We start from the raw sequence: 25,148 nt of genomic DNA on the forward strand, positions 1-25,148 counted from the left end.
AATCTGCTTTACTGCAGGAATACTATAGGATAAATATATTTTCTATGTGAAATAGCTATCATATCATACAAACCCATTCGAATATAATAAAAAAATACAAAATACAATCATAGTATCCTTAACGTACTGTCACTGCTACTTTTCCATCACTATTTTAAGTCGGGCAGCTGGCATTTGGCAATATGGCTGTGGTGTTCGAGTTTCGCTTGTAGTGTGCGGTGCTCGCAACGTTTCCACTGTATAACGAAGTATTTCCGACGGCTATAAAGTTTCATTTTTAATTTTTTTAGTGTTCACTAGTTCTGTTTACCTTATTTTAACCAAAGTTTTGTGAGAAAAATACTGTTTTTTCATTTCCTTCGTCACCAGAATCATGCCACGACAAAATGGCGTCGCTTGACAAGATTTTACAGCAAAAATATTTTTTGGTTTTTATCAGCTTTCCCCAAAAATATTATTAGAAAAATTGATTCTAATATTTCCGTAATTTATTCTTCTCAATGATTTTCTCATTTTATATTATTGTCATTAGATGAACTTACAAGTTACAGTGCTTTCTTCCAATATTCTGCAAAATGCTCCTGGTAAGTGTATTTTAGCCCTTTTTCATATTGTTTTGGTGAATTTAGCAGTTTCAAATGTTTTATTTGAGTTTAATTATGTGATGAATGTTCTAGAAGTGTTGGGTGTGGCACTAGAAGGAGGCGAATTTTTGAGACGTAATTCAGCATTTAGAGGTTTTTGTGATTGTTTACAATATATTTCAGTGTTTTTATGTATTAAAACATCGATGTCCCGCGCAAGAAAGTATTTTCAGTGATTCTTTGTTACGTAATCTTTCTATAGAGGGCGAAAAAAAATGTTTTGGAAAGGGACCCATTTTTGCAATTTAGCTTTGAAATACAGTCTTAGAATACAGTACCTATGCCTTTGAGGTTATGTTCCAGTATTCTGCTAAATATCTACTTGTTATACATGCTGGAAGTGCTGTATTTCTTTGGTCACAGTACCCTTCTTTTGTGCTGCAATTTTAGTTTATATTTGTTAGAATATGCCTTAATTTTGTCAATAACAACATTCATTTTGAGGTTATACCTTCTGTTATCATTTGTGGTATTAATATTCTTGTCTTTCTTCATATAAATGCTTTAATCAGTAATTAAATTGAGTTATTTGATATTGGATATTAATAAAATAAAAAATTCATCTGAAAATTATCCATCCGGTTTCTATAAATGTAGGCGTGTAACACCCCATTCGGTAGTTTTAACTAAAAATGAAGTTATGGTATGGTGTCAGCCACCTAATTTTACGAATTTTAGCAAAAGATAAAATGGTTGAGAGGGCTAAGAAAAGTGTGGTGGGATAAAATAGTTGACATTTGATATACTTGTTACATGTTTCTTTCTTTTTAAGTTCATTAATTGAAATATTTTTTATCTTGTGTATTAAATAATGCCTTACTTATAGGATTTTTTTACTATTTGTTTCAGAAGGGATTCATGACTGAATCCGGGAGTGATTCAACAAGTGAAAAGGGGGAGAAAAGTGATTCAAGCGGATCAGGTTCAGGAAGTGAAAGGTATGTAAGCTTATTGAGATAAATAATATTATGAAGTTATTGACATTTTGATTGTGATTATTAAGTTTTTATACTTTTTGTAACAGCGAAAGTGGCTCTAGTTCATCTGGATCAGGGTCTGGTGAGCAATCTGGTTCTGATAAATCATCTGTAGCTGACAGGTCACATCATAGCGATGACACTAGGTCATCTCCAAAACACAGTAATCCTAATTCTTCAAAGTCTGATCATCAGACTGATAAAGATTCATCTGGCGAAGAAAGGCATACAAAATTCAAAAGAAACAATCATAGCAAGGTGAAAGCTGACCTCTGGGAAGAAAATCCAGATATATATGGAATTAGAAGATCAGGGAGATCACGAAAAGAACCAGATAGACTCAAAATTATGGATAGTGACTCTAGTGAAAGAGGGAAAAGTCATAGCAGAAAAAGCAGAAAAAAAAGGTATGTACCTACAGCTATGTAATTTGTTTTTGACGAAATGTGATTATTATATTCAGTATTAATTTAATGTCCTTGTTTAATTTAAGTGACTCATGGAATTCAGACACATCTGACAGCGATAGTGATATGAAAGGTTCACCCCCACCACCCTCAAAACGTCCAGGCCAAAGAAGTGTACCTCTCAGAAAAAAGAAACCAGCACGGAGAAGAAGGTTTACAAGTGATGAAGATGAAAGTACTGAAGCTTCTGATGAAGATACCAGGAGGTATTTGTAGTTACCTATACAAAATTTATAATTATACATTGTTTCATGGTTCTTTTGTGATTATTGAGTTTTTTTGCAGTCGTACAGCAACACGGCGGACTGGTGCTGCAGTTAGTTATAAAGAAGCTAGTGATGAACAAACTGATTCTTCTGATCTGCTAGAAGTAGAAGGTGTTGATGGTGAAGCTGAAGGTGAACCAGAACCAGAGGATCATAGTGAAACTATTGAGAAAGTTTTGGGAATGCGAAGAGGAAAGAAAGGAGGTATAGTTTTTTATAGATTTATTGCTTTTAAACTATCTAATGTACTTTATAATAGTTGTGACTCCAGGGTTGGTGGGGTTGGGCAACCTTACAACCCACACAATAGAGGAAGGAGAATGCAAATTGTTTCAGTATTACTTAATTTCAATTATTGGTTTAATTTGCATTTTGGTGCAAATGTAATGTTAAATTTTAGCTAATTGTCTTCTTATCATTATGCAGTCACTGGGAATGTGACTACAATATATTATATAGAAGAACATGGGGATCCCAATGAAGGATGCAATCCAGATGATGAAGAAACAACCGAACCGCAGTACCTGATCAAATGGAAAGGGTGGTCCCATATTCATAACACATGGGAATCTGAAAAGTCACTAAACGAACAAAAAGTTAAGGGACTTAAAAAATTAGAAAATTATATAAAGAAAGAAGGTGAATTATCATGGTGGAGACAAAGTGCAGGACCAGAAGATATTGACTATTTTGAATGTCAAGCTGAGTTGCAACAGGAATTAGTAAAGACATACAACAATGTAGAAAGAATAATAGGTAACATTTTTAAAGTTTGTTTTATTTAGGTTTGTGTTTATTATGCTCATTGAAGTGATATTGATTTATTTTTTTATTTTTAGCTGAACAAACACGTGAGTTAGAAGGGGGTGGTACTGCACATGAGTATTTTTGCAAATGGGAGTCATTACCATATGCTGATGCTACGTGGGAAGATTCCTCCTTAATAGAAAAGAGGTGGCCAGTAGAAGTAGAGCATTTCAGGACCAGAGAAGCAGCCAAAACTACTCCTTCTAGACATTGCCCTGTTTTAAGGCGGCGGCCTAAGTTTCATCAAATTAAAGAGCAACCTGAGTACATGGGGAAAGATCAGGTGTGTGTGACATCTTTTTTAAATGGAGTGGTCGCGTTATTCATGTGGATTTGTTATAAATGAGCGAATTTTTAAGCGAGTAATTAATTCATGGAATTTTTGTTGACTAAGGGCAGTTTTCATGATTACCCGGAGTTGTAAATGAGTGGAGTTATCGTTACTAAGCTGAGTTATCGTTACTAAGCTGAGTTATCGTTACTAAGCTGAGTTATCGTAACTAGGCAGAGTTGTCGTAACTGAGTAGAGTTGCCGTAAATGAGCAGAGTTGTCGTAATTGAACGGAGTTGTCGTAATTGAACGGAGTTGTCGTAATTGAACGGAGTTGTCGTAATTGAACGGAGTTGTCGTAATTGAACGGAGTTGTCGTAATTGAACGGGGTTGTCGTAATTGAACGGAGTTGTCGTAATTGAACGGAGTTGTCGTAATTGAACGGAGTTGTCGTAATTGAACGGAGTTGTCGTAATTGAACGGAGTTGTCGTAATTGAACGGAGTTGTCGTAATTGAACGGAGTTGTCGTAATTGAACGGAGTTGTCGTAATTGAACGGAGTTGTCGTAACTGAGCGGAGTTGTCGTAACTGAGCGGAGTTGACGTAACTGAGCGGAGTTGACGTAACTGAGCGGAGTTGACGTAACTGAGCGGAGTTGACGTAACTGAGCGGAGTTGACGTAACTGAGCGGAGTTGACGTAACTGAGCGGAGTTGACGTAACTGAGCGGAGTTGACGTAACTGAGCGGAGTTGACGTAACTGAGCGGAGTTGACGTAACTGAACAGAGTTGTCGTAGCTGAGCAGAGCTGTCGTAACTGAGCCGAGCTGTCGTAAATTACTCTTTCCATTGGTGAACCGTATGAAAATCATTTCCGTAGTTTTAACAATATGTAGGTCTGTATATTATAGATAATTTTGTGCATTGATTTGAATTTATCTTTAATTGTTTATTATATTTATACCGATCTGTTTTTGCTTACAGACATACTTATTAAGAGATTATCAAATGGATGGATTGAATTGGTTAATACATTCCTGGTGTAAAGACAATTCTGTTATTCTAGCAGATGAAATGGGCTTAGGAAAAACTATTCAGGTAAAGAACCTCATCACTTAATTTAGTATTCTTATAAATTGATTACTTTTGTGACTGCAATATTACATAGTATTATTTATCAGTATTAAAAAAATATAAATAAAGGTACTTTCCTAACACATGTGAAGCTTGATACTTACTTCATCTTTCGACATCTTTCGCAGACTATATGTTTTTTGTACTACCTCTTCAAATCTCAACAATTGTATGGACCATTCCTTTGCGTGGTGCCACTCAGCACGATGACTGCGTGGCAGAGAGAGTTTCAACAATGGGCACCAGACATCAACGTTGTGACGTACATCGGTGACGTCATTAGTCGTGACATTGTAAGTAGTCCGCTATATTGGAATCATATTTCTATGTTTTGTAATATTATCTGTGGTCCAAATTATAAAGCTCAAATAGTTTGGTAAGCTTCCAAAAGCTATTTTAATATAACCATGTGTTTGCTTACAGATCCGACAGTTTGAATGGAGTTTCGCCAGTTCTAAGCGACTAAAATTCAATGCCATTTTAACTACCTATGAGATTTTATTAAAAGATAGACAATTTTTGAGGTCTTTTAGTTGGGCATGCCTCCTTGTAGATGAAGCACACAGGCTGAAAAATGATGATTCCTTACTGTACAAAGCATTAAAGGAATTCGATACAAACCACAGGCTACTGGTTACGGGTACCCCATTACAGAATTCTCTCAAAGAATTATGGGCCCTATTGCATTTCATAATGCCTTATAAGTAAGTAAGGGTGTATTTATACTAATCTTTTCTAAAATATTATGAACTTCCAATGGAATAATTTTGCAACTATTTTTTTTTCATTAGGTTTGAGACATGGGAAGAATTTGAGAAAGATCATGAAGACGCAGCTACGAAGGGTTATGAAAAGTTACATAAACAGTTAGAACCTTTTATACTGAGAAGACAGAAAAAAGACGTTGAAAAATCGCTACCTGCCAAGGTGGAACAGATATTGAGGGTAGAGATGACTTCAATTCAAAAGCAATATTACAAGTGGATTCTTACAAAAAATTATAGTGCCTTGCGGAAGGGAGTGAAAGGATCCATAAACACTTTCATCAACATCGTTATAGAGCTGAAAAAATGCTGCAATCATGCGCTTTTAACGAAACCAGAAGATTTTGAGTCAAGAGCGTCGCTTGCCACTAATGATGCCGTGGAGGTAAAGAAAGGAAACGTTTTTGAAGTTCAACATTTTTTATTGAATGCAAATCTCTTAATTTATTTATTTTTTCTTACAGAAACTATTGAGAGGATCTGGCAAATTGCTCCTACTAGACAAATTGCTCTGTAGGTTGAAAGAAACTGGCCACCGCGTGCTAATATTTTCTCAAATGGTCAGAATGTTGGATATTTTGGCTGAATATTTGCAACGGAGACATTTCCCCTTTCAACGCCTTGACGGGAGTATAAAAGGTGAAATCAGAAAGCAAGCATTGGATCATTTCAACGCCGAAGGGTCTGCAGATTTCTGCTTCTTGCTGTCCACGAGAGCTGGCGGATTGGGAATCAATTTAGCTACAGCAGATACTGTCATTATTTTTGACTCTGATTGGAATCCTCAAAATGATCTTCAAGCTCAAGCTCGCGCCCATCGTATTGGACAAAAAAATCAGGTCAACATTTATCGGCTAGTGACTGCTAGATCAGTTGAAGAAGACATAGTAGAGAGGGCGAAACGCAAGATGGTACTTGATCATCTAGTCATTCAACGGATGGACACGACTGGGCGGACAGTGCTTAACAAACGCGATGCCTCGGGTACCACTGCGAACAATCCTTTTAACAAAGAGGATTTGAATGCTATACTGAAGTTCGGAGCCGAAGAGTTGTTCAAAGATGACGATGAAAACGATGAGGATCCTGTGGTGAGTGATGACCTCAGCATGTCTAATAAACCTAATTTGATATCAGTGATTGCAGATCTAACGTGCTATGTATTTTACAGTGTGATATTGACGAGATCCTACAGCGAGCTGAGACGCGGGACGAAGGTCCTTCAATGGCAGGAGACGAGTTGTTGTCCGCATTTAAAGTAGCTAGTTTTGCTTTTGATGAAGAAAAAGCTGTAATGGACGTTAAAAAAGAACACACAGAGGAAGAAAGCAAAGATTGGGTATGTACTTATGATGTACTTTCGATGAGTAAAACATAATACTTAAAAAAGTGAATGTAACATTTTTTACGACTTTTTTCAGGATGATATCATACCAGAAAATGTTAGAAAGACCATTGCAGAACAAGAAAAGAATAAGGAAATGGAGGATTTGTACTTGCCCCCACGAAGAAAGAATTTGCAGCAAAATAATGCAGATACAAGTAAGATTGACTTTTTCATTGTAAGTCATAATTATTATGCAATGACCGTCTTTGGGTTTCGGTCTATGGTGCCAATTTTAGTCTAAGTCGGCCCAATAGACAAAAGATAGTTACTTTTTACGTTTATAAGTATGGATTAATGGATTTATTTCATTGCAAAAATAACACTTAGTAGTAACTTACTTGTATGTCTTGGGTCCTTTTAGCACTCTTAATTCACAAAAAATAGTGCAACGCCAATATTCTAACCATTAGGTAGTTTCCTTGGTCAAAGATAAATTATAAAATTCTGATTACTAAATAACGACAAAAAACGTTTTCTTTTTTCTATTTAACTTATTGATGAATTAAAAAAAAAGAAAAATGTAATACGTGCGACATGTTGTCACGTTTTTCTATGACGTCACAGGTTGCTTTTTCATACAAATTCCAATGTAAGTTCGTTTTTTGAGGTTTAGTAGAAAGTAACTGATTTGACTATTTGGAAACTACCCTATTATTTCACCAAGAAATTCTTATTAGGGAGATCCAATTATGCCTTGTTTGTACAGAACGCGGTCGCAAAGGTCGTAGTCGTGCGTCAGGCGAGGGCGATGGCGATGGCGAGGGCGACGCAGAGAGCGACGCGAGCGACGGCGACGCCAGCGCCGACGACGACCGCCCCAGGAAGCGTGGTCGGCCACCTGCCTCGCACAGAGAGAAGATTAAAGGCTTCACTGACGCAGAGGTTAATATACTGCTTAGCTCGGCACGGCGAGCGCCCGCAGTGTGGCATCTCTCCTAAGCTTCTTTAAATTACAACTACTAGTGTCGCGTTATAGTCGCGTGACAGCAGTGTTGCGAGAGCATCATTTTATTCTACGACTAACGCTGCATTAGTTCCTTCAGATCATCCTATCAATGTACTATTTTTTTACTCGTTTGTTTTCAGATAAGAAGATTCGTAAAGAGTTACAAGAAATTTTCAGCGCCATTGAAGCATTTAGATAGCATAGCATGTGATGCCGAACTACAGGAGAAGCCCCTAGCAGAACTTAAGAAATTAGGGGAGATCCTAGCAGAGCGGTGTAGGGCGGTATTGAATGAAACTACAGAACCGACCAGTACGTTTTGTTTTTACTACATTACTTATAAATTTCCTCGATAAGGCTTAAGCATGCTTAACTTGTTATTGTTTTTTTAGATGAACAAAATGACGGCCGCAAAAATGCCCGGAAGACGTTTAAACTCGGTGGTGTACCTGTTAACGCAAAGACATTGATGGCATGTCAAAATGAGCTGGCTCCTTTAGATGAATTCTTGCCACAAACTAAAGAAGAGAGGCTGAAATGGCAGCTTGATTTCAGGTAAATAAACAATGTTATGGTGGGTATAAATATTTTAATAAATGAATCCCCTGAAATGAGAACCTCCTTCTTTTTTGTTGAAGTCTATTAAAAATGTACTATAATATTTATTATTTGCAGGACAAGACCGGCTAATTTCGATGTAGAGTGGGGAATACCAGACGACTCAAAGTTGTTAGCTGGTATATACCAATACGGTATGGGTTCTTGGGAAGCAATAAAAATGGACTCTTCGTTCGAAATAGGGGATAAAATTCTTACAAATGAAGATAAGAAACCTCAGGCGAAGCATTTACAGTCGAGAGCTGAATACTTGTTGAAGTTGATAAAAAAGTTGCTTGACCAGAAGAATGGGAAGCAGAAACAGAGAAAGCCGCGTATGAAGAGGGGGAATAAAGAGCCTGTCACTAAAGATATCGTTGAGGACGATGGTAGTTCTGGGGATGAAAATAAGAAAAACAAGACTGCTAAAAATGATAAGAATGACAAGGTTAGGTTGTTTTAAATTCAAATTAAATATCTTTTATTGAGTAGGTAACATAGTTACTTTCCCCATAAATCTATTGACAAAACGAACGTGTAACTTGTATCATTGTAGTGTTTCTTTTTTATTTAACAATGCAATTTTCATTTTAGGGCAAAACGAAGTTAGAAGATATTTCCACTCATGATGAGACATCTAATGATAGGAAAGAAAAAGATAAGAAACGCACAAGAAAAGAAGGGAAGGATCGGACCAAAGCTGATAAGGTGAAGGGACGCAAGAAGCCTGCCGGCCCGATGCATTTTACCGCCAATAATGAGCCACGCGCTCTGGAGGTTTTAGGCGACCTCGATCCGTCGGTCTTTGAAGAGGTACGTCTCTCATATTCACGACATGTTTCATATCGTCGCTTTAAAGTCGTCATAGCGAGAACGTTTTTGTAAAATCACATTCAGATGAGAGTTTTAATAACAAAACCTCGCAATAGACAAGCTATTTCAATCCAGGTAAAAATATCTGGGGGTTAAAAAGGCCACATTGAAGCAATTCATCTCATCATCATCGACCTTGCATTATCCCGTTTTACACAGGGCCCGTTGACACACATCGAAGCAATTCATCTTAAAAACAATATCAATTTGACATTTGCGCACATATAAGTAACTGCGCAATGCACGTAAATTATATCCCCCTGGTTTCAATTTTTACCCGAATTGAAATGAATTGAAAGAAATCGAGGATTTAAAATTAATCTTATGTTTATGTTTTCATTATTTTAGTGCAAAGAAAAAATGAGGCCAGTAAAGAAAGCCCTCAGAGCACTCGACAATCCCGATCAAACGTTATCAGAGTCTGAACAAGTTATCAGGACGCGGACTTGTCTCACACAGATAGGTAACCAAATTGATATATGCTTAGATGCATATCCGGACCCAGAAAAGAAGGTTGAATGGAGAAGCAATCTCTGGTACTTTGTTTCCAAATTCACAAATTTTGATGCCAAGCAGCTATACAGGTTGTACAAATATGGTCTTAAGAAAAACACAGAAGCTAAGCAAAAAAAAGACGGCAAACATAAAAAAGAAAATATGAAGGTTGGTATTTCGTCTTAAAAGTATATTAATTAGAAGGTATATTATTTTGTTATTAAATAAGTTTGTTTTACAGACAAATAATCACAACTCTAATAACCACAAAAAGTTGTCGAAAAAAGAGGCTAAACATGATAATGATAGAAAGGAAAAGAAAATAAAGAATGATAAGGAGAAGACTGATAAATCGAAATCGAATAATGATAAAGCGCCTCACTCTTCTGGAGTGAAAAGAAAGCTGGAGGATGGAGAATGTGACCCTGATTTGTCTGAAAACAAACGTCATGAGAGGTAATATTCATTCATGTTATCATGAGGGCGTTCGAAATTATGATTTATCTGGATTCATATTTTTTTGTTATACCATACTATGTTTTTTGACTTTCATACTCTCGTTTCGAACGCTTCGTTTTGGTCGAGTCTAACATTACTCACATTTTCATTTAGCCGCTCACCCGCTTCCTCATGTTATTTTTGTATTAACAATTACTTTTCTCATCGACTCGCTAACTCTCCTCGTATGCTCACTGCCATCTCGCTTCTTCCATCCCTGCAGACATAAACACAAGCACAAGGATCGCAAGGATAGGGATAGGAACCTGAAGCGGGACGATTTGATCTGCAGAGAGCGCAGTCGGTCGGAGAGAGAGCGGGACCGGGACCGAGACCGGGATCGGGACAGAGAGCGGGACCGGGACCGGGATCGGGATCGCCACGAGCGCGACAGGGAGCGCTCGCGGACGAGGCGCGACAGCGGCGGGCTGGGGCCTCCGCGCGTGCGGCCCGCCTACGCCATGCCGCACCCGCACCCCGACCACCCCGCGCACCCCGCTTGGACCGCGCCCGCTTACCCTGGGCCGCGCCAGTATCGCGGCGACCGCAACCCACGAGCTCATGATAAAAGAAGGTAACAATTTTACTACCTTTGTTAAAAAAAATAGTAGTTGTGAATCTTCATAGAAAAAGTGATGATCCTAATCTTTACAGGGTTGGGCAGAGCCCTCAGACCTACTCGTAACTGACATCGACAATTTTTTTTTAAAACACTAGTCTAATAAATATAATGCTGGTTCAAATTTTACATTTTAGTCCAATCACGTTAGAGAGAGGACATGGTGCATACATGTGACAAGCGTTGTCATTTTAAGTTTTTATTTATCGGCCCTTACCTATAGATAAAATACATTTTCAGAATGTAAAATTTTTTTTGTTACAAATTTTTGTTTTCCGCAGCAGGTATCCTAGCTACAGCGGCATGGCTGGCCCGTACGCAGGTGGATATTACGATAATGGCGCCATGGCGAGTGGGATGGGATTCCCGCCAGTGCGCCCCTACCCGGCGGAGGAGTGGCGGGGCTACACGCAGCCCGAGTATGCGTATGATGACAGAGACTATGAACGTGAGGTTTACAGAAGGGACTATGATCGCCGTGCGCCACCTACTTAATGTTAGAGTTCGGTAAAATTCTTTGTACATATAGTTTTATTGTATATTGTAAATAGCAAGTAGATTATCTCTTTCCATGGACACTGGTTAAACCGTGAAGCTGTAAAAGTGTAAGTGACAAAATAGTGCTGTGGTTTTATCTATGTGATAATGATAAGCAAAGCGCATCGATTCAACTGAGACGTTAATTAATTTTAGTGACTGTGTTTTTATAAGTGAGACTGTATAGGAAATTTATTTATTGCGAATCTGTCGATGATTGTTAATGTACAGATAATAGACAAATGCCTACCATTAATTTTTATATTGTTTTCAATTTTGTTGCCGAATTTACTTGTATTTTTAATCTGTAATCCAATTTTCTATTTATTTGATGCTACATCACGATGTATGTAATTAATTTGAACGTCACAGGTGATAATAATGAATTGTAGTTCATAATATTGTACAAAATTTAGCAATTGTTAGTAGGTTTGCATTGAATTCAAAATCATGTGCAATTGTGTATAGCAAAACAAATGGGGCACATCGACTTTGTCATTGCATTTTAGCAGTGAACAGGAAAGAGTGTTTGATTTGTACATTCATTTCTCATTCTTTTGTGCATTTCCGAGCCCCAGTAGGGCTCGTACAGTCCTATTTTTATACATTATGTAAAGCCTTATTCTCTGTTACACGAGATTGATTGTAATGAGAGTGGGAGCATCTTGAATGGTATATACCATGATAATAAACATTATTAAAGTTGACACATTGTGTTTCAATTGTCTTCCTTTACAATACGTCTAGAACGTGGCATGTTGGATTTAACTGCAATGCGGATTATTTGTCTGGAAATGCCGAAACTTGTTTCGAACTCCCCTACCACTGTTCTGAACTGCCTTTGTTTCACTTTGAAAGGCAGACGAAGGGAGGGAAGCTTTAGGAGGAAGATGATGCGTTTTATAAGTTTTTAGCTTTTTTAGCGTTAATCCAAGGCGCCAATGGTAGGAAGCGCATGTTATGTTACTTTGATACGGTTTCACACCTACTGCGCAGGTCCGTGCCCATTCACAACCTCCCGAGGGTGAACGGAGGGCTCGTACGTCAGTAACCCCCCGACATTCGGGCGGGATTATCGTGCTAAAATATCTTTATCATTATTTATAAATAAACCCTTTGTTTATTGTTTAGATACGCTCTTTCATATTTACATCCGCTTGGTGTTAAAGTTTCGGTATGTACCTCGACCCTTTTTAAACTTTTAGTGAAGTGACATTGTATTGATCGTATTAACTGTGACGTGCTGTTAATGGTAAGGTTAATGCCGATATTCATACACTGAATAAGCAAAAATTTAATGCAGAGTAGAGACACTGCCTATTATGACCATGAAGTTGTGTTCTTAGTCGTATATCGGCTTTAGTGGATGCTTATACGGGTAGAGTTTACCACGACTTCGTAGTTTTTGTTAAGTAAGCATTTATGCTAAGCATGTAATATCCGGTGTCGTATAGAAGTATTTACCTGTTCCAGCGAGTGAATGCAATGAGAACATACGATGTGTGATGGTGGGAGGCATGCACCGTGCTGTGGCCGGCGCACCAGCCAAGAGTCTGGGCCCCTGGTGACGCGGGTCGCATTATTAGCTGCGCTTATTGCGACCGCTAGTGGTTGCTATTTGTTTCCTAGTGGTAAGTAGCTCCCACAGATATCTAATAGTCGGAGATTAAAATATACAGGGTGTTAGTAAAATCGTAATCTTCGTAATCCTGAGTTATCAAGTGGAATTTTCCGAATTATGACCTAAAAACTATGATTATGAACTAATTATTGATTATTATGGCCTAAATCATCTCTCAAAGTTTTCGTTACGATGTCACTAACACCCTGTATACCCAACTGTGCGTGTAGATACCTATTATGGTGTTAATAATGTCAGCTGAGAGACTACGTATTGTAGTAGGTACCTACAGAAAACTTCACGATGTAAGTCTGTAAACACGAAGATAAAACAGGACTACATATACATTATAATTAGCCTATATACGTCCCACTGCTGGGAATAGGCCTCCCCTCAGTTAACCGTAGGGGGTATGGAGCATACTCCACCACGCTGCTCCAATGCGGGTTGGTGGAGGTGTTTTTCGGCTAATAGCCAGGACCAACGAATTAACGTGCCCTCCGAAGCACGGAATCATCTTACCTTTTTCAGGCAATCAGGTGACTGGGAATCAGGTGATGAGATTACAAAGTAATCTCAACAATGTCCCCATCGGGAATCGAACCCGGACCTTCAGATCGTGAGCCTAACGCTCTGACCACTAGACCACGGCGGTTGTTAAAACAGGACTGCTACATTTAACCGGCATTTCACCGCATTTTTTTGAACTTTCTGGGTAGACGAGTCTACAAAGGAAGGCCTGCGTGTCACTTAAAGCTTTCAGAAATAATACAGGAACTACAGTGACAATCAATTTGCAGACGTGCCAGATCCTTGTCAAGGCGTCACGTGCGGCCCCGGGGCCCTATGCCGGCCGACGCCCGATGGCCGCGCGTACAACTGCGAGTGCCCCACATCCTGCCCCAGCTACGGGGACCACGAAGGCTCACGTCCGCTGTGCGCCAGCGACGCACGTGATTATCCGGGCGAGTGTGAAATGCGCAGGGCAGCCTGCGAAACTAACACGAATATTACCTTCAAATACTTTGGCAAATGTGGTAAGTGCGTCGTCCTCTTTTTGCGATCAATATTTATTTATAACCCTATCGTTTTAATTTAGGCAGGTAAGTATTTAACCCTTTTCGAGACTTTGTTATTCAAGTGTAGAAAGTATGTTTTTGAATGCTAACGGCATTTTAGATCCGAAAATGTGCCTGCCTATTTATTAGGAAATAATTAGGTAAGTACCTAATCGTGAAACGGGTCGGCGTTGATGGGATTAGAGAGGTAGAAGGGCAGTACTAACTAACAGTATGTCTACTCATTTCATTATTACCTTCTATGAATCCATCTAACTGCAGCATGATCTATTGTAGTGATTGTTTTTGATATTTTAAAACCAAATAATACCTACCTACTTACCTCCTAAATTTTCGCATGCTTACGAGTATATCTAGCGGGTCATGTGATACTTGGAACATAAAACCCATCAACTGTTATACAAAACCATGAATCCTATGCGAATAAATGATTTGATTTGATTTGAATTTGACAGCAAACATGCTGTTACAGCAGCAGCGTCTATGATACACGGTGTCATTATTATAGTAATTATTCAAATTCAAATTCAAAAATATCTTTATTCAGTAGGTAACATAGTTACACTTTGAATCATCAATTTTACATAACGAACGTCTCATCCGCCTAAAACTACTGCAGCTTCTCACAACCTGTATAGCCGGGGAAAAGAAGCTGCAAGAAAAACCTCGGCACAGGGCCCTAGACGTTCTTTAAAAAAATATAAAAATATTAAAGTCTAAACTGATTCTCAGTTCAAAAATGTTGGTATCCAGATCCTTGCGCCGGAGTGACGTGCCCGGATCCGGAAGTGTGTCAGCTGGACGACCGCCGGCAGCCATCTTGCCGGTGCGCGGAGCCGTGTCCGCTAGAGTTCTCCCCCGTGTGTGCGTCAGACGGCAAGACTTACTCCAACGAGTGCCAGATGCACCGCGAATCTTGTCGAGCCAGAAAGCAGTTGAAGATTGTGTTCAAAGGACAGTGCAGTACTGGTGAGACGATATAACATAAACTCACGACTATATTTCCCATTCCCACTCACACGTATCAAAACTTTGTCATAGATGGTGAGTCGTATCGCCGTCGCCGTCTATCATCAATTACAACTGTGTTAGTCAAAACTGCGCTTAACATAAATAACACACAGACATACACATACACGCATGTACTCACGCATGCACGCACGCACGCACACACAGATAGACACAAAACATGAATTGTAACTCTACAATGCTATACCCATTCCAGGCGTAAACCCGTGCGCGGAGGTGGAGTGTCGTCACGGGGCGGAGTGCCGCGTGGAGGGCGGTGGCGCCGTGTGTGCATGTCCTCCGCCTTGCGAGCCGGTGCTGCGGCCCGTGTGCGGTTCCGACTCGCGCTCTCATGACAGCGAGTGTGAACTCCGTCGCGCCGCCTGTCTGCTGGGGCGGGAGCTGCGAGTGTTGCATGCTGGCGCTTGTGGTGAGAGATATTTTGTACTAGTTTATCAGAATCAGCGTAAAATTTAGAACAAGTTCCTCTTTCAAAAGTAACATCGTTTTGAGGTTTACTTCAGTGTTATCTTCTCTTTTGAAGTCTCCTACTCTGCCGCAACTTCAGATAAGGGTTAGTATACTTCGGGTAAGGGTTGTAGGTGTATTGCCTTATTTCTTGAGTAACTTTAGTAGGTACTCCACTGGACCGTCAACGATTAACGGTTCTTAATTTTAGCAGACTATATTCTATGATTATCGTAAGTGCTTCATAAAATCGATTTCTTAAAACAACTTGCTATAAATTACCTTTAATATTTGACAGGATCAAACGGCGTATGCGCAGGCCGCGTGTGCCCGCACGGTGGTGAGTGCGTGGCGTCGGGCGCGCGCGGCGTGTGTCGCTGCCCGCGCTGCTCCAACGAGTTCGCGCCAGTGTGTGGCTCTGATGGCATCTCCTACGGCAACCGCTGCAAGCTGCAGCTGGAGGCCTGCCGCCACCGGCGCGACGTGCAGGTGCTCTACGATGGACCTTGTAGTGAGTTTACCTGTCACAGTATTACACGGCAAAGTACCTTTTAAAGAGTTTTGGATAACATCGGAAAAGTATCCACCAGAGAGGTTAAAAAAGCCACATAAAACCAATTCATCTTTAAAAGCAGTATTGCTTTTTGACATTAGTTGGTATTGCGCACTTATTTTTATACGCGCAAAAGTCAAATTGCCATATATGTTTTTTCTTAGCTGTCTGTTCTTAGCTGTAGCAGTTGTCTGCGCTTTAAAGTGCATCTACTTGTGAGTTTTTGCCTCGTCAAAACACTGCGATTGCTGAATATAGTCGCAGATGTTATTCTTGATTATTCTTGTCTAAATTTAGATATGATCAGTTGTCTTCTCATTGCACGAAAGAATATCCTTTTCCTCTTCGGTTGCCAAACTTTGTTAATTTTGAAGCATATCTAGCAAGGAGTGGGTGTATTGTATAGTATACATCTCTGCCTACCTTTTCGGGGTAATGGGGGCGCGATTCTATGTTTGTTATATGTGTCAAATTTTGAATTTGAGACATCATCATCATTAATGTAAGAGCCACGCTCTTATCGGTGTAGCATTCATTCTCCATGCAAGTTTTTATTGAAAAATAGGGTAGTGGTTTCCCCCTTGCCTTGCTTCCGCGCATATTGGTTTTTGAGATGCTGGCAACGTCCAACAAATTATATTTTTTACTTTTTAATGCATAAAAATGGCAATACTTTTCTCTTCCTCTTTTTCTATGATCAACTGCAAGAAACGTATAATTGTGAGTGTGTATTAATAATTAATAATATGACGTGGTCAACTCTATATATTTTTTCATTCCTCTATTCTACACACCAGGCAGAGCACAACAACATCTGTGTGCGACATGAGACATGATACCGATTTATGTTTGTTTTCCAGATGGATGTGAAAACAAAAAATGCGAATTCTACGCTGTGTGTGAGAGTGATGGCATTTCAGAAGCAAGTTGCGTGTGCCCCAAACATTGTGAAGAAGGAACTGTAAGCATAATTGAATTCTTGTTTTCATATCTTGATTTCAATATAATATATAAGAATATATATTAAAATAATTTACGCTCGCATTTTTAATTTACGCACTTCACAATCTCACCTGATGGTAAGTGACGATGTGGTTGGTTTAGGGTGGATTAAAAAAAAAAAAGAAAATACCTGTTACCGTACGGTACGTCCAAAAAAGGTAACGGTTTGTATTATAGTAAATAAATAAATAGATATATGAGCTCTATCCCGATATTCTATAATTAAACGATTCATATTATAATAATTATACTGTTAACCATTTAAGGAAACAGAGGAAGTGTGCGGCAACGACAATCAGACTTACAGCAGCGTATGCGCACTGCGCGACGTAGCTTGCCGCGAGAAGAGGAGGCTGTTTGTCAAACATATGGGGTCATGTGGTAAGTCATTCAAAGTGATAAGCTCTTGGCTTGATCCTTCCGTTGACGTTTGGGTTAGCCATAACCAGCTGGTAGTTTTTACCTTGTGCTGTCGTTGAACCAAAGAAACGAAGTGAATGCAACCAAACGGTCACTTCTCCATTGATAATTTGATATGCCACTGTGAATTTGAAAACGTGTCAGGTCCCATTTTACTCCACATAGGTACATTATCTAAAACTTTTTAAGCAGTTTGCCTCAAACATTGTGAAGAATGAACATTAAAGATTTTCAAGCAATTAAATTCTTGAGTTCAAAGATGTTACGATTCTCATTATTATATCTTAAATATGTAATTCTTCCAGAATCGTGTGTGGGAATAGAATGTCCAGCGGGTACGTGGTGCGCACGCGGCGCTTGTGCGTGTTCCAACCCGTGCGCGGACGCGGCGCGCGAGCCAGTGTGCGCCACCACGCACCACACCTTCATACACGAGTGCGCGCTGCAGAAGGCCGCGTGTGAAGCGCGCATGCGCGGCGAACCGCCAATCCATGTCGCGTATTATGGGGAGTGTACGGAGTCGCAGGATGAGAATGCTACGGATGGTTTGTATTCCCGTTTTTCGATGATTTTGAATAAGGAAAAGGTTTGGGATGGTTCCTAATGTTGTCAGTCCTTTTGTCGTATTAGCTGAAAAAGCTAGTGAGGGTGAACCTCTCCTAGTACTACATACACATCTCGTTCTCGATGTCATCCGGTGTACTGCGGGCAATCTGTAGAAAATTATACGTAGATTGGCGAATCCTTTCCCCACGATCATATGTCTAATCTGAAATCGTATTTTAATTTTGTATATTTAAAGCTTATAGCATAACCCAAAATCGGCATCCAAAATTTTTTTTGGCTCCTGTGAACGGACTCCATTGTTTGCAGGAACAAACAAAACAGCAAAAATAACAGATCTAAGCAACGAAATCCGACCAGGAGATGAAGTGGCGGAGAGTTCAAGCGAGCCTGGCGCGGGAACGGCTGTGTGCGCAAGAGTTCAATGCGCGTATGAAGCTACTTGCGCGGTAGACTCTAACGGCCAACCGCGATGCGCTTGCCTATTTGACTGCGCAGCCGCCGCCGCCGCTGCCTCTGCACCCGTATGTGCGTCGGATCTACGACTCTATCCCACGTTGTGTCATATGAAGCTAGAGGCTTGCCGGAGACAAGAGGACTTAAGGCTTCGGCCTTTGGCTTTGTGCCAGGGTTTGGAGGTATATGTGTTATTTTTGATATCTTTAGTTGTTTTTGTTGTTTCATCCATATTTAGGAATACAGAGATTCCTCCACATGTCTTTCTACACATTATAGTAGCGTGCAGAGGATATCACACCTATACTTATAAGTTCTTATCTCCTAGAATATTAGAAGACGCCTGTGACCGCCCGGTTGAGATAGATACTTGCTCTGTATTCGTTAAACACTTCAGGAACCCGGAACAGACCCCGTATCGGGTTCCTGAAGTGTTTAACGACTACAGAGTAACGACTGACGTGGTCGACAGTTTACCTCATTTACGACGCTCTAAGCCAAGGTTCGCGCCCAACTGGGCACTCTCGGGCTCAGGCCTAATGAACTGTAGTCACGATATTGATAGTGATTGTATTGAATGAAATTAATATTTAAAGTAATATCCATTGGCGATAAGAAGAATTAACAGAAAATCTGCTCCAGTTTCGACCTTGCGGTGACGACGAGCCGCTAAAAGACGCAGACGGTCGTCCGTTGGACTGTGGCGGCGGGCCCCATCGCAAGGACTGTCCCATCGGCAGCTACTGTCATCATACTACTAAAGTGGCCCGGTGTTGTAGAAAAGGTAACTGCATCTCTATCATTAGGCTGTATTGGTGGGTTAGGTCAACGATATATTCAATAAGACCGAGTGTATTTATAATGAACAGACATGAGCAATATAATGTACCCACTTTAGGACTCTATCGCACTAACATATTTGACATTTAATGAGACTTACAGTTCAATTTGTCAAAAAAGTTAATGTGACATGGTACCAAAGTGTGACCGAACATATCCGATTTTTATGTTGATTGTTAAGTATTGACAAATCAGTTACTTTTTGTGAAAACACGAAATTACTATGGGATTTGTATGAAACAGCACACTGTGACGTCATAGAAAAGCGTACACGACCCAATTCTATCTCTATGCCAATATATTTTAAGTGTAGGGGTACTAGACACCTCTGCCTACCTCTTTGAGGATACAGGCGTGATGCTATGTTTGTTACACGTGTACAGCCTTTACAATCTTCATAAAACTTGTGCTGTGACCTGAAACATGCTCGCGGAAGGACTCTCTCTTGCGACCGTGCTATTTCCGTGGCAGCATATTGGGCTGACAAATATAGACCAATTTTAAACGATTTGTCATCGACATGAAAGAAGATCGAGAAGGACTTACGATGACCAAATTGGAGATGTCCTTAGAAAGGGTTCAGTACGATCTGCTCTGAGCCGGCGTGCGTGTGTGAAGCGATTGATGAATGTGGAGGAAGCGGGAGAAGTGTGTCGGGATCGAAGCAAATGGAATTCTATAGTCTCTGCTTACCCCGGTGGGAAATAGGCGTGAGTTTATGTATGTATGAAAGAAGATGAATCTTTTTATTACAGACAAAACGGTAGTAGAAAAGAAGGGTTGCCAAGAATCGTGGCACGGTTGTTGCGCTGACGGCATCACGCCTGCTCGAGGCCCGGGCGGGGCGGGCTGTCCGTCACAGTGCGGATGTCACAGACTTGGCTCAGAGTCGGAGCAGTGTGACGAGAGCGGGCAGTGCGTGTGTCGGCCCGGCGTCGGCGGGGAGAAGTGCGACCGCTGCGAGCCCGGATACTGGGGGCTGCCGCGTATCGGCACCGGACATACTGGCTGCATACGTACGTATTGTAGGAGTTTGTAGTTACATAATGACTGAATCAGAGCAGTATGATGAGGGTAGATAACCTCTTTCCCGCTCTCCTGCGAATCAATTATAAAGTCTGTTAATGGCCCCGATTCCTGCAGACACCTACTAATTTTACTTTAAGTTATACCTGTCATTTTCTGATCCGCCGAAAGGGACGGTTGATTCACAGTTCTTAATTTTAGGAAGAATGAGTAAAGGGATGAACAACCCGGGCGAATCAAAAGGGTATCTCGCTGGTGTCAAACCGTTTGACGTGTGCTGTCAACTTAATTCTGTCGGGTTATTAGCCTATGCAATTTTTTATAGGGTTGTTTTAGATTTGCTTAAAATTGACGTGTGTTCTATAAATTTTGTGCTTGTCGATTACCCGTCCCTTTTCTTTTCGGCGGATAAGAAAATGACAGATATAACTTAAAATAAAATTAGATCGTGTTTACAGGAATTAGCACCAATGTCTAGTTAATTGGGTTGTATTTTATTAATGTTGTCGCAGCATGCGGTTGCTCGGCGTTTGGTTCAGTTCGCGAGGACTGCGAGCAGATGACGGGGCGTTGCGTGTGTAAGCCCGGCATACAAGGACAGAAGTGCACCGTCTGCTCCAACCACGAGCACACGCTCGGACCCAACGGCTGTTTTGACCGTGAGTATTTCAATACATTGTGTGGAGTGTGAGTACAATGCTTTGCTGTTCATTCTGCATCTACTGTACTATTTGTGTTATCGTTATACCATGGTGTGTAGGACAGCTGTCAAAATAAACCATTTTTTTGGTATGCCTCTTTCGCACTAGGCTGTAATTTATCTTTCTGTTCTACTGTCATACACACCATGCTAGATTGCAAATAGTATAGTTGTGTTTGTTTTGCTCGACAGCGGAGTCAACTCAACTTCCAGCAACGAATTGCGACCACATGACATGTTACTTCGGTGCCCACTGCCTGATACGCAGCGGGCTCGCTACATGCGAGTGTAGCAACGCCGAGTGCCCGGCCAAAGACGGACCGTCAGTTTGCGGCAGCGATGGGAGGACGTATCTATCCGGTTGCCACCTCCGTAACCACGCGTGCAGGACGCAGTCAGATGTAGTGGTGCAAGCATTCGGCCCGTGCGGGGACGAGGTGCCGCACGTCAGACGAGGTAGTCGCGCCGCCGGTAGACCGCCTCGCTCTGTCAGGCACTCGCTAGACCCCGACAACTCGCTGCACAACTTCAACCTCTCCGCCTCTCTCCAACACACGGACGCTTCGGTAGACACCAGCGATAGCGGCAAACCCGACAGCCCCGAACCTGAACTCACGTGCATCGACATACTTCCGCCAGTTGGATACCGCTAGACTAGGAGCTAGATCTGTAGTTTGCACTATTGTTTAAGTAGACATCGAGATATTTCTATTTCTTACCGTTTAATTAGACAAACTGAAGTATCTTTCAAACCATTAATTCACAGAAAAGATCTACTCTAACGGTCATACGGATTCGGTAAGTGGTCCACAAGTGAGTTGTAGCGTTCGACCAGCCAAGAACACGTCTGAGATGTTGTATGAGGACATCGATGAGGATTTGATGAATGAGATCGAGGAAGACTATTCTTTTCAAGAGGATTATGTTGAAGAGAAGGAGAATGGCGTGTACAAAGTACCTCTGTTCGATGGAAACGCAAGGATCACGGCTCGTATCAGATTGCCAGCGAAGCGCTTCGATATTTGGGCAGAGATGTCTGCGGTGTGCGGGAACGGAACATTGGTTAGCGCGTCGGGGACAAGGGACCACTTGTGGCTTGGTTTTGTTCAAGAACGAGGAGTATTGCGATGGGACGCGGGGAGTGGGCCTTTGGAGTTGCGAGCCGGGAGGGTGAAGATGGATGGCAGGTCGAAGATATCTGCGAGGAGGTACAAGAAAGACGCGGTGTTGAAGGTGGGCTCGGCAACAACTACTGGATCGGCTCAAGGTCGCATGAGCTCGCTCGATGTTGACCCCTTCATCCATATCGGCCATCCGCCGGAGAATGTTATGAGGTGAGTCTTCTTGGATAATGTTTACTAATATTAAAATACTTCACTTCTTGATACGAAATTCTAAATTGGTTTTGATGCACCGTGTAACGACAGGTGATTAAACCAACGCCCATTAATGGACAACACGTCCTGTAAAATAAGCTACTGAACGTGTTCGACGTTTTTAGCCAAATAGAACTTAAATTATCTCTCTTTTTCGACCCAGGTCATCAGGGTCACCTCTGCCGGGCTTCGTCGGCTGCGTGCACAGGCTGCGCGTTAGTGGCCGTGACGTCATTCCTCCAGCACGAGGTCTACCAATCACAGCGCACGGCTTGCGTCCCTGTACACCTCACAACTTGGCTCGGCTCGTCTGCCCGTAGACAGATAAGTTGATCTTAGAGGCCCAGTCAAAATGATTTTTCTGTAGGCATAAAGGTCCTTAAATAGCCAACACACTAGGGAATGCAATCCCAAATTCGAGATCCCGCGGGACTTGAAATATCAATCCCAAAAATTTCGGGATCTCGTCTAGTTCATAAAAAAATGTAAGTAAAGTTAAGATGGCTGAAAACGATAAAAAACTGCTTGTTTGTGATAGGTATTCTTCAAAATTACTAACTAAAAAAAATAGTTTTCTTTGGAAATAAACATAAAACAAAAAGTATAACTCCAAGGAGATTCGCCCAATCCTGTCAATCTCGACTGGGATCTCGTCACATTATCCTTCGGGATTGATCCCGAAAAATCAGATGAAATTGCATTCACTACTACACACGTCCCAATGCTGGGCACACACAAGAGCTCACTTAATCAACTGGAGGGGGTATAGACCATACTTCACAAAACTGCTCCACTACGGGTTTGTGTTGGGAGCAAAGCCAGTGTTTTAAAAGCTATAGAATATGGAATGAAAATGTAGTAATAAACAAAACATGCACATTTAGTGAATTTATGGCAAGAATTAAAAGAATTTTGGCTGGGCTGACTTGTAACATAAGGTCTTTTTAATCGGATGTGTCCGATGTTAAGATGTGGAAACCTCAACAAAGGTGATAAAAAAATGCGGCGGCCATAACATATATCGTCTTCATTAGCTGCATTCAATGGAATTGATATTAGAATAAAAAATAAAGCAATCGAACTTGACCAAGTAAATAGATGTAGATTAAGTAGATTTGCAAAAGAATAATAGGACCTTACTTACTAAAAACTATTTGGAAATATGTAGTGGATGATATGAGCTACTACATCATGCTTTTATGTTTCTAAATGATAACAAAGTAAACTAAAATAGCCGAATTTTACAACCGAAGTTTCAATGTTCCTGTAAAATGTAATGTACTTACTTAAGTTTAAAGCGAAAAGCACGTTGCCTGAATAATTAAGTCTCGTTTAGACGTTCTAACTTACCTTACTTAAGTACTTTGAACCTTGTACACACTTGAATTCTTACTAAGATATTCATTAAAATCATTTAAGGTAATGATGAAGGCAAGGTGCATACCAGATGAATCAAAACCAAAGAAGGTTAAGTAGCCATCTTTGTAATTTTATAGCCAAAAATCAAAATACAAGAATGATAAGGATGAAAATTTCTAAAAGTTTCTCTAGATTGTATTTTTTTATATACCTATATACCTACTTCTTGAACAAATCAAAAAAGCCTAAAATAAATTTGAGAGCTAAAATTGTAGTTCCTATGACGACAACTTTCTATACTTTATTGTCAGAATTTAGGATCGCATTTTCAATTCATTATTCAATATATTGTGAAGTACAATCTACCTTTTGGATCTTTCCATTTCTATACAATATAATGGATTCAATGCTGTCGGTTACAATGTAAGACTTGTTAAATCTATATATCTAGCTACAGTTACATACTATTCCATACGTAAATAAATTATAGGTATAATGGTCCCGATTCCTGCAGACACAACTTAATTTTATTTTGTTATAGCTGTCATTTTCTTATCCGTCGAAAAGAAAAGGGACGGATAATTGACAACTGTTAATTTTAAAATGAGTGAATCATTGAAGGCATCTCGCTCATATTCAACCCGTTTGACGTGTGCTATCAACTTAATTCTGTCGGGTTATTGGCCAATACAAAATTTAGGAAGGGATTTTTAAATTTCCGCTAAAAATTTACGTGTGTTCCATAAATTTATTACCCGTCCCTTTTCTTTTCGGCGGAGAAGAAAGTGACAGGTATAACTTAAGATAAAATTAGATGGTGTGTACAGAAATCAGCACCATTGTATCCAAACTTTCTCGTACTGAATACTTCGCTGTTTAAACCATTGTGATAACTTGTGTAATCTTCAAAGATTTTCTAACGTTTGTATCATAATATTGTTATAAACATATCTATCTGCGCATTTTATAAAATCTTCTTATACTTATTATACAGTTACTAAAACTATTACTATGTTTTATTTGACTTTTGGTTTTCCCTTTGGGTTGGAAGGTCAGACACACAGTCGCTTCTGTAAAAAAACGGGACCTGTCAAACCTTCAGGTTAGGTAAGCGGACTCTGTGAAAACGGAATAAAGGGAGATGATGATTTAACAAGTTGCTCTTTGAATAGTCTGGGTAAAAACAGAAAAAAAAAATAGTATCCTGCTTAAAACTTTAGTCGACTGACTAAGAAAGTCAGGTTTTCCTCACACCCTGGACTGTGATTCGACCATCCAAAGGCGTTCGTAACATACATTTGGTTTAGAAACGTATACGTGTTTCGATGATTGAATCAGCATCCTGGATCCGCGTGTGACGGCCTGTAACAAGTCGATGTAGATTTGCTATTAC

The 25,148-nt window shown here is 40.3% G+C and overlaps 2 protein-coding genes across 6 annotated transcripts; both read left to right on the forward strand.

Moving 5' to 3' along the window:
• Positions 1 to 173: 173 nt before the first annotated feature.
• Positions 174 to 11,990, forward strand: LOC126374238 (chromodomain-helicase-DNA-binding protein 1). Of its 5 annotated transcripts, none has more exons than XM_050020752.1 (23): positions 174 to 584; positions 1,494 to 1,582; positions 1,669 to 2,028; positions 2,115 to 2,294; positions 2,374 to 2,558; positions 2,781 to 3,110; positions 3,194 to 3,444; positions 4,418 to 4,531; positions 4,696 to 4,860; positions 4,991 to 5,271; positions 5,359 to 5,716; positions 5,796 to 6,422; positions 6,503 to 6,670; positions 6,753 to 6,873; positions 7,425 to 7,600; positions 7,805 to 7,976; positions 8,057 to 8,219; positions 8,340 to 8,709; positions 8,856 to 9,074; positions 9,483 to 9,797; positions 9,859 to 10,085; positions 10,351 to 10,701; positions 11,028 to 11,990. In XM_050020752.1, exons 1-23 carry the CDS (start codon positions 576 to 578, stop codon positions 11,239 to 11,241), a joined length of 5,445 nt encoding a protein of 1,814 aa, XP_049876709.1. In that variant the 5' UTR covers positions 174 to 575; the 3' UTR covers positions 11,242 to 11,990. The 5 variants fall into 5 exon arrangements, with proteins under 5 accessions (XP_049876709.1, XP_049876715.1, XP_049876737.1 ...); XM_050020758.1 differs by having other exon boundaries at positions 11,031 to 11,990; XM_050020780.1 differs by having other exon boundaries at positions 10,420 to 10,701.
• Positions 11,991 to 12,300: 310 nt separating this feature from the next.
• On the forward strand, positions 12,301 to 24,722 carry LOC126374498 (agrin-like). The gene is made up of 16 exons (XM_050021174.1): positions 12,301 to 12,457; positions 12,757 to 12,914; positions 13,705 to 13,941; positions 14,737 to 14,952; positions 15,209 to 15,421; positions 15,758 to 15,970; positions 16,873 to 16,973; positions 17,281 to 17,395; positions 17,740 to 17,979; positions 18,308 to 18,636; positions 19,097 to 19,238; positions 20,050 to 20,310; positions 20,833 to 20,979; positions 21,213 to 21,476; positions 21,787 to 22,354; positions 22,560 to 24,722. Exons 2-16 carry the CDS (start codon positions 12,782 to 12,784, stop codon positions 22,714 to 22,716), a joined length of 3,336 nt encoding a protein of 1,111 aa, XP_049877131.1. The 5' UTR covers positions 12,301 to 12,457; positions 12,757 to 12,781; the 3' UTR covers positions 22,717 to 24,722.
• The last annotated feature ends 426 nt before the right edge of the window (positions 24,723 to 25,148 follow it).

Source organism: Pectinophora gossypiella, chromosome 2, assembly GCF_024362695.1.
Source record: "Pectinophora gossypiella chromosome 2, ilPecGoss1.1, whole genome shotgun sequence".
Lineage (NCBI taxonomy): Eukaryota > Metazoa > Arthropoda > Insecta > Lepidoptera > Gelechiidae > Pectinophora > Pectinophora gossypiella.

What these genes read in the sequence shown, in the direction of transcription:
- LOC126374238 (XM_050020752.1), top strand. An exon ending in ACGTCATTAGTCGTGACATT is followed by an intron (nt 4,861 to 4,990) that starts GTAAGTAGTCCG and finishes GTTTGCTTACAG; the next exon opens with ATCCGACAGTTTGAATGGAG. An exon ending in GAAAACAAACGTCATGAGAG is followed by an intron (nt 10,086 to 10,350) that starts GTAATATTCATT and finishes CCATCCCTGCAG; the next exon opens with ACATAAACACAAGCACAAGG.
- LOC126374498 (XM_050021174.1), top strand. Translation starts at nt 12,782, where the DNA reads ATGTGTGATGGTGGGAGGCATGCACCGTGCTGTGGCCGGCGCACCAGC. An exon ending in CGGACATACTGGCTGCATAC is followed by an intron (nt 20,311 to 20,832) that starts GTACGTATTGTA and finishes ATGTTGTCGCAG; the next exon opens with CATGCGGTTGCTCGGCGTTT. An exon ending in CCGCCGGAGAATGTTATGAG is followed by an intron (nt 22,355 to 22,559) that starts GTGAGTCTTCTT and finishes TTTTCGACCCAG; the next exon opens with GTCATCAGGGTCACCTCTGC.